The sequence below is a fragment of the Xiphias gladius genome, chromosome 4 (genome assembly GCF_016859285.1).
Source record: "Xiphias gladius isolate SHS-SW01 ecotype Sanya breed wild chromosome 4, ASM1685928v1, whole genome shotgun sequence".
NCBI lineage: Eukaryota > Metazoa > Chordata > Actinopteri > Istiophoriformes > Xiphiidae > Xiphias > Xiphias gladius.
The window spans coordinates 23,404,132-23,420,851 of NC_053403.1; the positions used below are offsets into that span (position 1 = coordinate 23,404,132).

The 16,720-nt window shown below is 38.7% G+C and overlaps 1 protein-coding gene across 2 annotated transcripts in view; it reads right to left on the reverse strand.

The window, feature by feature from the left end:
• epha7 (eph receptor A7) overlaps nt 1-16,720 on the reverse strand; it is a 97,952-nt gene that overhangs the window by 11,858 nt on the left and 69,374 nt on the right. Inside the window, exons 6-14 of one of the 2 annotated variants that reach the window (XM_040124921.1) lie at nt 14,831-14,955; nt 12,616-12,784; nt 9,253-9,361; nt 6,899-6,954; nt 3,811-3,924; nt 3,159-3,344; nt 2,732-2,793; nt 2,298-2,507; nt 783-932 (exon numbers count right to left, since the gene is read on the reverse strand). In XM_040124921.1, coding sequence (XP_039980855.1) covers nt 783-932; nt 2,298-2,507; nt 2,732-2,793; nt 3,159-3,344; nt 3,811-3,924; nt 6,899-6,954; nt 9,253-9,361; nt 12,616-12,784; nt 14,831-14,955 — 1,181 coding nt within the window. Of the gene's footprint in view, nt 1-782; nt 933-2,297; nt 2,508-2,731; nt 2,794-3,158; nt 3,345-3,810; nt 3,937-6,898; nt 6,955-9,252; nt 9,362-12,615; nt 12,785-14,830; nt 14,956-16,720 lie in introns of both variants that reach the window. The other variant, XM_040124920.1, reaches the window with a different exon arrangement.

A 16,720-nucleotide genomic window follows, 5' to 3' on the forward strand; every position in this document is an offset into this window, starting at 1 on the left:
TGACACACCTCAGAAACATTAGACTCCAAAGTTCCCTTATACTGGATAGGGCTGCAACTAATGAATATTGTCATTATTGACAAATCTGTTCATTATATTTACTATATCTATTATACTTACTTTCATTATTAATTTATTGATTCTTTAGTCTATATAATCTCAGAAAATAGTGAAAAAATGCCCATTACAAATTCCCAGATCCAAAATAACATCTCCAAATTGCTTATTTTGTCCAACCCACAGTCTAAACTCAAATATATCAAATTTTCAATCATATGAAATGGAGAAAAACTGCAGGAAGTCACATTTGAAAAAGCTGGAACCAGAGAATGTTTTACATTTATACAGTTCCCTGATTATTAAAATGGCTTTCATTTCATTTTCTGTCAATCAGCTATTTGATTCAACGCCAAAAGTGGAAGTGAAGTTGTTCTCTACAGTTTGTCACATACAAACATGTACAAATCAAGAAAAAACATGGATTAAGGTGAAAATAGATAACAGTAAGTGTGGCTGTAGCTAATGAAACAGCAAATACTATAGCAAAGATGTGGATTCTTCACACTTACCCTAACCTCTAACCCCAATCCTACAATCCTAACTCAACATTTATGTTCCCAAAAGACTATACAGAGATTTTGACTGAGTATCTCCTCATGTAAAGATCTCTTACATCTTCAGTACAATGCAATTTCTAGATTATGGTAAAATAACCAAGGATTATAGTACATCAGCAGAGTGACAAGGTTATTTTATGACTTTTTATCAGGTTGACAACTCACATCTTGATTGGACATGTCCCAGTAAGGTCGTTCCCCGTAGGACATGACCTCCCACATGACGATACCATAACTCCACACGTCACTTGCAGAGGTGAATTTACGATACTGGATGGCTTCTGGTGCAGTCCACCGGACAGGTATTTTGCCACCCTGTTCAGTAAAATACAAGTTAGTGGCTGGAGTAAAGATCAAATTCATTATATCATGCATCTTCCCCTAAAAAATCAATCAGAGAGAATTTTATGATTCCACCCAGGGTCAAAACACAAAGTCAGTTTATTTACAGTTTAAAAAGCTTTTACAACTGCAGGTTTGATTTCTTATTGTAAATTACATAACATATTAAAATTCACACTTAATGGCTTCTTACTATTATTGACATAAAGATAACGGTTTACGCTCTTTTGACATTCGTCTTCATTAGAGGTGCATTGCCATCTTGGTCTGATATAACGTTATTACTTGAGATACTTCTCACTTGAAAGTTTTTACTTGAAATAATGGCTTGTTATTTTGTGTAATATTAGTAGAGCCATGACTAACTACTATTTTTTTAATTATCTTAATTTTCTTGATTGATCCATTTCTCTATTAAACATTAAAGAACAGTGAAAATGCACATCACACTTTAAGATATTACTCAAACGTGAGAATATAGAAACAACAAATTAGTGTCCTTTTTGCTTAAGAAATTATATATTGCATTAAATATTAGACTGTTTACTCATATTTCTATATGAGTATCTGAGATTATGAAATTATGTTTTTGAATGATTTAACATGAGATTAAGTTTTAACATGAGACTTTGACTGATACTGTCCACTTGGTCCCCTGTACAATATTTCAGCTGCTCTTTTTGATAAAAATTACTTATTTTGCAATGCCCATGTAGTTTTTTCTTTTTCTTCTTTCACTTTTCATTTGTTTTCCTAGTGATATGACAGAGTTTGTCTCATTTTTAATCATGTTTTTTTCTGTTGCTAATATTGTAATTGCATCAGGTGTTTGTGACTGACTCCTTTTGGGATCGTTGCTGCAGCCTTGTGGGTCTACGATGTGTTTGTTTTATATTGTGTAACTGATACAAGACGAAGGTCCATGACTGAAACTTTGCATTTATAATAAACTCAGTGCTGCCAGAGTGCAGGAATTCAACATTTTCCACTAAAGACATATTATATGGCATATGACACAATATTTTAAACTGCGGACATAATAAACAGTGAAAGGGATTTCTCACAAAACTGGCAACCCAAAGGTTGTTCTAATTATGGCTTGTAACTGAGCTACACAGCATTACTAAATTATTACTAACCATTAGTAAAGCATTAATTACAACTTATAAACCATTTTTAATTGGTGCTTAATTAGAACATTGTGCTGAAATATAGGAGGTACAGACTACTTTGGCATGCACCCTCACTTCTGCTCTGTTTTCATCCACTGGCTGAGACCTGATTAGAAGATTTTGACAGGTCTTGGGGAAGAGAGAGCAAGCGCTTTAGTTAACTCACAGTTGTTGTATAGACAGCCTCCGGATCATCGTCTATCACCCTTGACAGCCCGAAGTCAGACACTTTACATACGAGATTGCTGTTGACAAGGATGTTTCGCGCAGCCAGATCTCGATGGACGTATCCCATATCAGAAAGATATCTCATTCCTGCTGCTATGCCCCGCAGCATCCCCACCAACTGGATGACTGTGAATTGACCATCGTGTTTCTGCACGGCACAGAGAAACACGGGCAGGTCAGTTATCTTCACTGACCATGAAGGAAATGTAGGTCACAGCACTGCAGCAGCTCTAGCACAAGGTTTATGATATTTATGCAATGCACAAATCCTATTGCAGACCGCCTGCTCTCTGGGACAATTTCTAGAAAATGCAAAGAAAAGTTACAAAAGATGTTGCTTAGAGCCTCCTGTGCTTCGAAGGTGATACTCACTCTGAGGAAAGCATCTAATGAGCCGTTCTCCATGTACTCAATGACAATCATGACTGGTTTTCCTGGAGAGAAGAAAAGAAAAACATGGACAAAAAAACGAGAAGATTAATTGATACCTAAATTTTGTTTGCTTACAAAATGCTTCACAATAAACCTCTATGCCAAAGCTGCTTCCAAGTTATTTTTAGCTATGTGTTTCATTGGCTTTTAATTAAAAGTTACCATCTGCTCCTTTTATTATAGTGTCTAAATGAGAAAATGTTAAACAGGGAATGTGGCTAATTTAATCAGATGTAATATCACTCTAACTACGGTTCTTTTACCTCCCAAAGTGAAATATACTGTTATGATCAGCATTTGAATTGTCTCATGGCATCAGCATAGACTTGACAGTTTACATTTTCCTTTCACGTTCAAGTGTGTTTACCTCTTGTCACAACTCCTTCCAAATGAACAACATTGGGATGGTCAAACTGTCCCATAATGCTGGCCTCGCATAGGAAGTCCCACCTCTGCTTCTCCGTGTAGCCCACTTTTAACGTCTTGATCGCAACGGAAACGTCCCGTTTTCCGGGCAGCTTTAGCCGGCCACTGCACACCTCCCCAAACTCTCCTGTGTGGGACGAAACCATTTGTGAGTGAGGTGATGGGTGTGGTACATAAAAAAAAATTTTTTTAAAAATTAAGCACTCAAAAAGACAAATTTATTAGGTTATTTTGAGACAAAGCAGCTGTGCTGTGGTTGAATTCAAATTGTGGTGCAACATCTAGTTATACTCAGGGGGGTGTAACCAAGACCTATAGTAAGACATGTTAGAGATGCATAGATACTGTCATTGACCGCCTCTGTAAAACCCATGTGGCAGCAATTTTTTCAGCTGTGGGAATCTCTGCAACTGCCCGCTACCAGACACACATTAATTGCAATGAACTTTTTCCCCTCTTTGCAATTGCACTATCAATATACGATGCATAAAGCTGTGTCCCTACTCAAGGTGTAAATATTTGGCTGTCAGTGTGATATATGAGAGCACAGAGTGACTAAACAGCAAGAGCTGAAAGACACAGGATCGGCTCACCTGCTCCAATAACCCGCTCGATTTTAATGCAGGAGGCATCCAGCTCCTTGGCAAATTGATGGACAGCCCTGTTTGGGTCCTCGTATGTTTCAGGGTCAATGTAGGTTTTGGTGCCTGGAAATTTAACTGTAGAAAGGTAAGAGGATTACTGTTACGATTAAATATGCACACTGTGCACCAGCGGGCGCTTGACAGGCAAACGATTACTAAGACCAGTGATTCAGAGGGAATTGCTGAACAGTAAGCGGCCAGTGTCGGAAGGGTTTTCACATTGGAAAATTAATCACAAAAGGGAAGCAAAGATTTAAGTAACCCATACTTGGTGCTTTTATGAGGCTGCCGGTTACCTTTCACCCCCCTGCAGCTGAGACTACCCCACTGAAGAAGAAGAACCTGCTCCATCGTCACGTTAGTGTCATACTTGAAGGTTTCATACAACATGATATGATTCTAGGTATGCAAGGCTGTTCCCCTACACTTTCACTTTTACACTTTCAATTTGATTTACTCTCTTAAATCTTTACAGTCTCTCAAGTTGATCAAAAATATTACTGTGTGCTCACAGCAATAAGCTGTACAAGCAACAGCGATTAAACATTTTTTATGGAGGCAAAGAAGCCCTATAATAATTTGAATTTTGTAAGCAACTGAATATCTTATAGTGAAATTTAACCACTTCTATATCCCTCTAAATACTTCAAATTGAAAGTCCACTTTACAACCTTGAAATATTTTACTTTGAAAAACAACACAATTTATGTGTATCATAATTTTCAGAAGGTAATTTAAAGGATGAAATGACTGACAATCTGATAGGACAGGCGTCTGATCAGTTTTAGGGCTTGATAGCTTGTCTTGATGCGGATGATAAAGTTCACATTTTTAACCTTTAATGTTGGGGGGTCTGAGTTTAACCATGAGGAATACTGTTGACTTTTATATTTGAGTTTGGGAAATACACAGTATATACATGAAGTTTCTGAAAATGCCCCATTTGAAATAACCTTCTGGATATTACAAATAGTTGACTTCAAGCCACCTCAATTCAGATAGATTGTTTTCAGAGTAAAGAATTAACTGATTTTGTAGGGGAAATAAATGCCCTAAATTAAGCTGTGAACCTAACATGTTAATGCTAATGTTTCACAAGAGTCCCCAAGTCACTGGCAAAGTCCTGGAACGAGTCTTTCACGTGTAAAGATCTTTTACACCAGTGATACAATTGAAATATTGTCTCTAAAAAAGATTATGCTCTTTGGTTTTGACGTACTCCCTATCTGGTAGTAATTAAACTTTACCAATAGGTAATAAATTGTCGATAAAGTTCAAATCCTTACAGCATTTCTGCTGCCATCCCATCACCTTTTAATACTGTATCTGATTGCAGTGTCAGCAACCTTCACCAGACAGTACTGGGGCTGAAAAAAACTTAAAAAATAAATCATTTAATCTATATGCTGATTAATAGATGACAATGAGTAATTATAATCTCTGAAAATGATGCTAGATTTGAACATTAATGACAGACAAGGTAATAAAGAACTGTGGTCTTTTCAGTGGAGATGCAAATCTGTACATTATCTATCATAAGGTAAGTTTCTATAAATGAAACTAAATGAGATTTTTAAGGGAAGTGTGGTACCGCATTTTGTATCCTTTTGTTAGTCTGATGCCTCAGGAAAGGCATATAGGACTTTCCTTAAAATTAAATCCATGCAATTTGAACTAAAAATGATATGGCACCATTTTCTGAATATCCATGAAGTGAGCGGGGAAGCAGTTTGTAGAAAACAAGAAAAAACCAACAAGGGTAGAGAAAGGGCCAGAGACGGGGTAGGGGGTTACCATTTTGCACAGTGCTCCAAATTAACAGTGGATTACAGTATTATGCACTGTTAAGTGAACAGACCATGTGTTTTAAATTCCACTGATAACAATATAACCTGTCAACTTCAAACTTTAATGAAATAGTACAGCCGTAATACACTGGATATCCATCGGACAAAACAACACAACTTTACAGGGAGCTCGGCAGCTGGAAAGAAACTTATTCTGTGTAAGGAGGGAAGGGAAGGTGGCCAATCCAACTGTGTAAATACAACAAATGCATTGTTCTCCGGCGAGGGGAAGCCAGCAGCTGAGATTTCCCTTCACTTGCTCCGATAATTGCTTCGTCCATTCGAGATGTCAGTGAATCTGATAGGAGATGTCTTATCATGACTTCCTTGCTGCTACATGGCAGACAAATTGGGCCTATATGTTGAATTTGTGCACCATCTAGCTTCTGTCGCCCTGGCAGCTTCTTGTCATTTGATATTGCATGGCAAATCCCTCCATTAGACTCGACACTTGCCTTGTTTGTGTTCTCTCCCAGTTTTTTCTTTTTTCTTTTTTTTCTTTCTTCAGCAGGTGTGACCTGTGAGCTACTGAGGTGCATCTGTCAGATACTTAGCAGTAGCCAACTTGGGCTAACCAGCACTGCTTCTGCTCTACCTGTATGCTTCATGACACCCCTGACCCTTTGTTTCCAAATCAGCAGTTTGCCTACAGCATGGATCATTACGGCCTCACTTGGGGAAGCTGTATCTCCAGGGGCATCATTAGGGGTGGTGAAACAGTGTTAAAAAAAAGCCTCTCACTGATAGAAGGCGCCTAGAAGCAGCACCTACAACATAGCAAACTGTGTGTACACCACAAAACGCTGTCAGTTGGTAAAACCATTTTTAGTTATGGCTTTTTTAAAGAACACTCCTTCCTCACAGGTCAGACCTTTAGTCCCTTCCTGACAGCTGTCACATTCATGCGTTTGTAGTTTCCTGACTTCTTCATCTGTATAGAGTGAGTCTTGCCAATCTGCAGCAGATGTTAGCCTGACTGTTCCCAGCTTTGACTCACATCAAATGAACTGGGATAAAACAGTCATGCCTGTGGGTGCTAATGGTTTTAAGGCACCCTTCCTGTTCATAAATGTGTGTGTGTGTGTGTGTGTGTGTGTGTGTGTGTGTGTGTGTGTGTGTGTGTGTGTGTGTGTGTGTGTGTGTGTGTGTGTGTGTGTGTGTGTTTGGGGCTGATGAACGCAGGAACTCACACTGGAAGTAGAGTTCCTCATCTCCCTCCTGATCCGCTTTGCTGTACCCGCAGTGCCTGCACAGGGGGAGAAAAAGAGAGCGGCAGGATCAACTGATTGTGCGGGAGAAGTAAACAACCTAAATTACAAAAATATTTAATGTGGCAACTAATGCTGTGCATGACAAATCTCTTAAGAAACCCAGCTGAGCAGCAGGAGCTGTGAACCCAACAGCCTAGCCTGGGAAAGTAGCTTGAGTATCTAATCATGCCACATATCAAATAATATATACACGGGACACAAGGATTATTCAACATTTCTTGTAATATTGATTTCTAATATCAATGTGTTGGAGGTTCCCTTTAGCAGGTGGTAAGCAACAAGTGATGGACAAGCACTTACTGTAGATGAAAACACACGTGTGTAGCAAGTCTCCAATGATCATACTGCATTCTCCAACTCTTACAGCCCCATCCTGTTTTTGCTTGGTTTTCACTGCCTTTATTTACAGGCCTAAGACAATGTCACTACATGTCTTAGCCAGACATGTCGAGCTATTCTGAACTATTTTGAGGTCTCGAAACAGCCAGGAAGTGGACCTTTAGTTAAGATGTTTTTGGGAGACTGCTGTTTTGAAAATCAAGAGAGACAATTCAGGCTCATGCCGTATGTTGTTTTATTCAGAATAAGTTAGGCTCATTAACTGACATGTTATTGATAGTATATATATTTTAGGTAGGTTTTTTTCATGAAAAACAAAATGTTTTATGCAACTATTTTACAACAGTTAGATTCTGTTATCCACAGGTTTTCATCACAAGGTAAATATCTGTATATGAATAGATAGAGGATAGTGTCAGTGATCCTGGGATATAATGTAAGACAAACAAAAAAAAAAAGCTTATTTTTTATGGATTTTGTCACTCCTATTTTTTTTCTTTGTCATATAAAATAACAATATGGGAGCCGTCCAAGGTTCCCGAAGTAAAAGTCTCATTTATTTTACGCAAGGACTATGTGAGGAGACTTACACATGAGGGGTTTCAAGGCTTAGATGGACATTAAACTCTCCTGGTCGAATCATCCGTACAGAAGATGAGCAACCTGCATGAGAAAATATCTGGCTCTTTGATAAAAAGTCAAAGTTACAAGGTTGTGTACAAAACCGAAGAAGAGATGTCAACTATGACAAAACTCCATTACATGCAGATCTACAAGGGCTTGGATCATAATGACTGCCGTACAAAACTGACAGGGAAACACGATTTTTCAAAAGCGAAGTTGAAATAATTAAAAGTGATGGTTATACCACGAACCTACGATGGCATTAAATTTATCAGAGGAGAAATTGGCTTGGGTTTCGATGTTGAAAAAAAACTGAAAATATCACTCAAAGAAAATCTTGAAATGAATATTTGTGGGGAATTTTTGGTGTATTTTTGGTGGTATGTGTTTTGAGTTCTGAGATCTGTTTGCATCACTTTGGGTCACTTTGGTGATGCAAACAGGAAGTGTAATGTTGCCAAGGAGTCGGAGAGTTAGCTGTGTGATACACTTGAGCCCTGTTTTTGTAGCCTAAAGTTGGATTCTACAATTAAATCATGGTTTATAGGGCTTAAAAAAATCTAACTTAAGAGGTAATTGATAGGTATAGCTACAAGCAGCTCCTGTTTGCACTATAACCAAGGACATCCAAACAGAAATCAAGTGGATTATAATTTATACTGAAGATAAAATAAACTGTCCTTTTTTACATGATTCTACACAGATTTATAGATCTTTGTCTTCAACTGCCATCGCAGATACCGCTATTACTAGAAAGTTAAAGTTACACTGATTCCATTTAGTAAAACCATTCTGGTTTGACTAAGCTATGACTCCGAGAATACGGCAGGGAATTTTTTGATACAAAGTGCGCCAAATGGAGGTTAACTCTGATGAACCCACCATTAAAAGAAAACTCTGATGAAACGCTATTCATGCAGATGAAAACACAGATGAAATTTGTGAGGGAATGGTGATAATGACAACGGGCAGTGTGCTTTGTGATGGTAAAAAAAAGCAGTGCCATACTTCATCCTGCCCTCAGGATCTCACACAGTCATACACAGGAATGCTGAGCCAAAGCTTTCTCACTCTGGAGTACTTTTCTCATAATGGCTCTGCAAAAATAGCTTAAAAATGTTGTTGGGGCTGGGGGAAAAAAAAAAAAAGTGCATCACAACCCATTAGCACAGCATGCCATGAGATGATGGGTGCATTTGTGTGTGTATGTGACGACTCCACAGACGTGGAGGCCTGTGAGTGACAGAAAGGCTAATTGACAAGCGCAGACTCACAGGAGCGGAGAGTCAATGGGGCCCGCGAGAGCGTACCTTCTCCCGATGATGAAGCCGAACACCATGAACACCAGGATGATGGTCCCCGCCACAGCCACCACCGCTATGATGATGACGGGGTTCTGCTCGCTGGAGACAATCGCAGCTGATGAGACGGACACACATAAACACACACACACATAGACATGCAGAAAGACAGAAATGCACAGTGTGAACTTCAGCACATCAAAGACTACAATCTGCAGGACATAATTGAGCCAAATGAGCAGCATGGAGATTGATAACCCCCCTTCTTCTCATTCCCTCAGAGAGTGGAGGAGGGACGCTTCTATTTTTGAGCCATCGTTATACACACGGCTCTACAGTTTCAGAAAGTGGGCTTAATAGTCCCAGACGGCAACAGCGATTCCCTTCATCTCAAGCAAAGTTGGTTGGATCATTTCCCGTTCAGAGCTGTTACAGTGCTCAGAATGTTTGCGCTGACACACTGCCGATTGCTCCGAAGAATGGCTTGCTCTTTAACGTCAACGCAAGAGGTGTATGCGGAGGAAAATGTATGCATTTTAAATCAAGTGGATCTCAAATGTAGAAATACTTGGAAAGAGGAGAGCATGATTTTTTCCCACGGCCTGTCAGAGGAGTGGGGATGAAAAACATGGTGACATTTGATCAGCTGTTACTGAATCAAGCTTCAATATTTCACCAATTGTCTATTTTGTGAGGAATTAAGAGGACGTGAACTGTGATATTGCACACTAGCAGGTTTCCCTCTTTAGTCTTTCACAGAGGAGACTATTGGTTCACTGCTGGTCAAGGACACTTTGACTGGACTGCAAACTTCTAATCATGTTACAGGACATACTGTGTGCGGTATGAGTAATTATTGTCTTCTTTTGTGCAGAAATGTTGGATGTAAGGTTGGTTGGGGCATATTTTGATGGGCTGGTTCGATGGTGGGGCTCTAAACTAGAGAGACAGAATAAAACAGTGACTAATGGGATTCTTCTCTAATCAGAAGAGGGATTTTAGATTCAAAATATACAAAAAAAACCATAAATAACAAATAGCAGTTACAACTGTCAAACGAGTCACCTTTTACAAGGGATAATAAGTTGTATTCTCTTACTTGAGATTGGGAAACAGCTAGCCTGGTTCTGTGCAAAGTGAAAAGAAAACAAATCTATCACTTCTAACTCTCACCAATTAATGCACTGTATGCATTTCGTTTGACCTGTGCACAAACAGAAATTTTAGAGGGAGATACCTGCCAGCACTGTTTCTTGGCAGTCAACAGCTGGATGTGGTGACTGTGCACAGCATCCCAGATTCTTGGGATGTGTCCGAAATAATGTTTCTTATTCACTCATTTCCTACTTCTTATATAACTTACACAGAATAGTTTAGCCTATAAATATATTGAGCAATAATTTCAGATTTTAAACACTTATTAATCATAATAATTCTGCGTCATTATTGACAAGTGACATGATGACGTAATTTTAACATCTATAAAATATGACATGTCTTGTTTGCAGAAGGTAGTGTTCTTTCTTTCATGGGAATTTCTAAGCACAACTTGCATAAAATTCACATTCAGCGAGTGAAATAAAATGAAGACCGTAACTGCACTATATTCTAAATACGGAGTGATCTCAGACACTGTCTTTTTGTCACAGTTTTATTGAGGCAGGTTTGGTACCACTGTGCCTGCACACAGACCTATACCAAAACCTGTGCTAATCAATCATATCTGGCAAGAAGCTCTGTAACTTATTGTTTTCCAAGAAAGTAACCAAGTGGTTTTATAGGGAGTTGCCAAGTAAGTCCCTATAAAACCATAAACTGTTGTTTTTACATTTCTTTTTGTGTACAGGTTAAACAAATGAGATACAATGTTTTATTAACCAACCTTAGATGCGTTGCTAGGGTCATTTTTTCATTGTATACAGAGCCAGGCTAGATATTTCCCCTTGCTTCCAGTCTCTAAGCTAAGCTAACCTGTCCTGATTATAACGCACAGACACGAGATTGATATCAGTCTTCTCATCTCAGTCTGGGAAGGAAAGGGAACAAGCATATGTCCCAAAATGCAGATATTCCTTTACTGTAACACATGCCATGTTATTACCAAAAAATGTAATAAAGGAAGTCTGAAAGTTGACAATCAAAAGACAGAAAGTGTGGCCTATCCTGATGTGTCCATGTTTACGATATCTATTTATATAATGCCAGTATATAATGCTAGACATTATGATCCATAGAACAGACAGCTCACAGCAGCATCCCTCATCAAAACTCACAATAACATACTGAGAAACTCAGGGTAGAGCTAATGTAACTGATTAGCTTTAAATAAGTTTATCCTCATAACACTAAAGTAGCTTGTCCTTATGCTTAGGGATTTTTCCCATGATGTCTTGTCAGCATTAATTCAAAGCAATTTGTGTTTGCTTTGCTTGTAAGCAAATAATTTCCCTAGGCTATTACTATGATAACTGGAAACATTTGCAGGTTGTACATAAATTTGGAGCTGAAGGCCAGCGTTCCAAAATGGTCTGCTGATATACTGAGTGGTCAAACTGGCATAGGTGCATTTGAAGACATACGAACATCTACTAGATCAGATAGGTGCAAACTTGCAGGGAAAGTTGGACTGAACACTGAAGAGTTGGAACACTATGAAATGAAAAGCAGAAGAGAGGCTGTATCACAAGGACATTTCCATCCTCGCTTAATGCTGCAGTGGCTGACACAGCTAATTCTATCCATTTTTCTACTTTTGTTAACTGATATATGCAGTTCATTAACACTTGCATATTTTTGTCTTGGCCAGTTAGTGTATATTTCTACAGAACTAGAAGAAGGTGAGTTTTGGAAAAGGAAAGTAATTTTTCCAAGTAAATCTGAACTTCTTAGATAACCTATTTTTCAGTAAAGAATACTTAGCAAAGCTATCAATGAAAAACACTATACACTAAGGTTGTCCCACGGAAGCTGATACGGGAAATTCTTAGAAATTGTCTATACTGCTTACTTCTCTGTGTTAACTTGTTTTCTACTGCAATGTATACTCAAATAAGTTTGGCTGACCATGAAATATAAAAAAAATATTTGTGAGGTGCATGGTTTAAAAAAATCTAAACCTAAATTAATCAAATGAGAAAGCATGGTTTGTATTTGAACGAAACACTCAAAATATGAAAAATGTCTAAACTGAATTTAATAAAAGATGTGTAACTGTTCATGGTCCGGATGGAAATGTACAGAATGGAGATGGATGTATACATTTTCATTTACATCCCTACTATACATAAAGCATGTAATGCACAACTGCAGCAGTAGCAATGGAAAAGGTGTGTGTTCTTGGAAATTTAGCCTAATAACCCTTTAATGCCATACCTGTTGCCTCTTCCTTGGTGGTTATCTCCAGTCTGGGGCCATAAGTCCCATATCCTGCCTCTGTGAAGGCCCTGATCTGGAACACATAGGCCGTGCTGGGCTTCAGGTTGTTTACTGTGGCTGATGTGGACTTAGACCTCACCGTGGAGTAGATCCGGTCCTTCTGATCCTGTGCAGAGAATAAATCATCTTTTATTCATAAATGATTTTTTTTTTTTATCAGTTAGGCAAAAAAGAACATCTAACTGCTGTGTGAAAGTCTGGCTAATAATTGAGTCCTATTGAAGTGTTGTTAACTTAACATATTTGCTTCAAAAATATAGCAGATATACTTCAGAGGATGTAATTACCTTCACTATGTAAATGAAATGAGCTTGATTTAACAATCTAACAATGTTTCATCCAACTAGATACACAGAGTGGTGATTTAAGATGAAAATATTGAAATTTAGTAGCCAATGTAATATTCAGTTGTACGGCTGTGGCTAAGGAGGTAGAGCAGTCTGTCCATGGTGGTTCGATTCCTGGCTCCTCCAAGTCCAGACGTCCAAGTGTCCGTGGGCAAGATACTGAGCCCCAAACTGCCCCTTGATGGCGGTGCCATCAGTATGTGTGAGAGTGCGTGTGAATGCGATTAATGAATGTGTGCGCAAATGGGTAAATGCGGTGTGTAGTGTTAATTGCTTCGTGTGGTCGATAAGACTAGAAAAGCACTATATAAGTGCAGTCAGGTTATGCCATATCATAAATTCTAAAATAGTGTATATCTTACTAATACTTAATTTATCAGAGCTGCAAAGACAACAAGGCCTTCATTTAAAACAGGTTTTTATAAGAGACTGGCCGTTATTTCTAATGTTCCCTGTAATTTTTCAAACTTCAGTAAGGTCTGTGTTTTCTGATCTTCTCTTGCTTTAATTTGCTGTTGATACACCCTCAGCACTTCCCCTGTTATATTTCTACAGCACTAATTCCATCTGTACAACTGGAGAGTCATACTGCACACACCATGCTGCCACTTTGAGTTTCTGTTTTCTAAGGAACACTGTTTTCATTCACAAGGTAATTCTAGTTGCATCTACTTTGCTGTTTTTTCTTTAATCACTGTTAAGATGCCATCAATGATATGTAAGGTTTCCTGCACAGATCTTTAACATTAAAAACCTTCCAGTGGCTTTTAAAGGGCATAATGTCACCTTTTCATTTTAGACTTTTGATGTGAAATGTAATCAGGAAGCAAGTTTTCTTGACAGAAGTTTAACAGTGATCTGAAAGTTGAATCGGCTAGAACTGATTAGATAAGGAATTTTTGTTAAAAACAGAGAGTCCATTGTTAAATTGATAGAATAACTGCTGAGGAAATGTGCATTATTCTTAAATTACCCTACAAGCTATTGAGCTATAGCAAATTCCACCACTTTCATATTTTTTTTACCCAGCCTTAATCTGAGATATTTTATTGTATTATAGAATGAAAATAAATTTTGCTAAACATTTTTCTTATTATGCTTTGCTGTACACTGACTGTAGATTACAGAAAACCTCAAATATCTCACATATCTTCTCCATCAAGGAATCCATTTGGATGAACAGGCTGCACATATTGTTTACTTTGTTGTTGAACTGTAAATGTTTCACTCGGCAAAAGCCCAAATGGAATGCCAGGGTCTGTTATGGGTGTAGTCGTTGTTTCCAATTTTCCACTTCTACAGCTGGGCAGACCACAGCCACAGTGTGTGACATAGGAGACTGATTTGTCAGTGTCTGCAAGAGGCTGTGGCCAGCAGGGCTGGTATCGGAGCTCTGTTACCCTGCTTTTGATTTGCTGGGTTAAATTCTCTCCATTAAACCTTGCCGTAAAAAGCTGATGTGTTCAGACTTGAAACACTTGGAAGCAGCGGTATAATCTATGGGGGAGGGGAAAGGAGATAACAGTAACAGACTGCTAATTCGGGTGGTGCAGCCACGGATTGTGTGTGTGCTGACATGTGTGTGGAGGTGGTTGTGAAGGACTATAGCTTGATAAAATTTTTACGAGGATCTCATCCATTATTGCAATTACGAGACAAAGAAGATATTTGCAGAATCTTGTGAATTCCACTCACAGCAGCATCCAGATTGAATACAGAATGAAGTGTCAGCAAAAGTGAATGTGAACGGAGAGAAAAGGTTTCAGAGAGAAACAAAGGCACAAACAAATCTACTGCACACTCACTTTTTCATAGTATTTGATTTCATATTCTGTGATGACACCGTTGGGTTGCTGGGGTTCTTGCCAGGACAGCTGGATGCTGCGCTGTTGCACTTTCTCCTTGATGACCTCGCTGACCTGGGAGGGAGCTGTATAGACAAGAACATGTCAATAAGCAGAGGGCAACCATCTCTGCACGCACATGCATACAGCCTGCCTCAAATCAGCCGCACTGACTCCTCCGCCAACACTCAGAGACACTCACGAGCTGATGAATATTCATGGGACGCTTCAAAATGTTTACACCTCATGATCAAAATTTCAATTACAGTGCAAACAGCGGAAGATAGCGTTGCCCTAGCCAGTGGAAAACTGCAACATGTAGATTATGAATTACAATTCAGTTCAATTAATTCTGATATTTCCAGCGGAACAAGCAGGCACTTACTCTCCCTGATGACAGAGCTATTCCAAAAGCCTCTTAGAGGGAGAGAGGTGTACCTGTAACCCTCTGACACCAGTCTTATGCACGCCAATTATATCTGGCTCTTTGAGTGACTCTTTTTAAGTGTCTGGCTGCCCAAATAAGTGCTATCAAATTTAGATTTGTAAAAGTTCGTATATTTTTTAGCTGTCAATACCTAAAAGTAAATGATGGTAGGGAACTTAACAACCCTGTGTAGATGGAGCTTAAGCCTACATTGGTGTATTATTAACAGGCTGAAATATTCTTAATTCACTTACAGACTTTTTCACTCACAAAATAAGGCTTTTATTACCTAAGGTTTACTGCTATGAGTTTTGCAGCTGTACTTGCTGCCTCTAGTACAATTGCCATTACCTTTACATCATTATCATCATTATCTTAATTATAATCACCATCATTTTTACAGTATAATTCTTAAGGACCCCATTGAGGAAAAAGAGGGCAAGCTTTTGGATTACTAAAACTCACCCCAAGGAAATGATGCTTTAAAAAAAAAAAGCTTATTGCAAATGTGCACATTAAACAGCCCAAAAAAAATCCTTTCTGTAAACATACTGTGAAATCTTGATGACTCATGCTGCTCCTGGGGCAAAACATATTAATTAACACCTCTTAGCAAGTTTGAAAAGCGGTCCTGGGGACAACTTGAACTCCAAGGTAAAAGCCACCTGTCAGAAGTCATTCTTTGATTTGTTTCCTGGGATTTTCACAAATCAGCAAAGTGCTTTCAAATGAAAGGAAAGCTTATGAATGAAGCATTAACACCTAAGAAGATGTGACATCTTAAATAATACTGTAATCAAATGACTTCAGTTGATCATCTCACAACAAGCTTACATTTATCCACTGACATACCATTTGGCAGTGTAGTATGTTCCAAAATCTGAAACATGAATCAAGTGACAGAGATATACTATATTTTTTGATACTGAGCAACAACCAACAAGAGACAGAACCCCATTCCCTGGACAGATAAAAGCTGCCGAAGTGCTGAAGTGTCTGTACCATACTCAGCTATCCAATGGTAAAGGACCTCTGTAGCCTTAATGCAGCCTGACCCCAACTTCTTTTAAGATGACCTGGCACTAATAACTCTGGCTGGATTAAAACCTCATTAGGCCTCATCAGCATTCCTGACAGTAAAGCACACAATAGCAGACACCCAAGACCTTGTCAAAAACCTGCTGTTGTGACATGCTCCCTCATAATCCACCCAAAACACAGGAACAATGTATCCTTTCTCAGCGGAGTCGGCCGGTCAAAGGGACGATTGAGTTTTCTCTCCCGAGTCACAACAAGCAGTTAGTGCATCTTAACTCCATCCAATTTGGCTGCTTTCTCATCCCCAATCCAGACGGTGTCCTTGAATTATGGATCCCTCTCTTCCTGCTTCTAATTCTGGTTTGGGTTTATGGGCAGTGAATGAT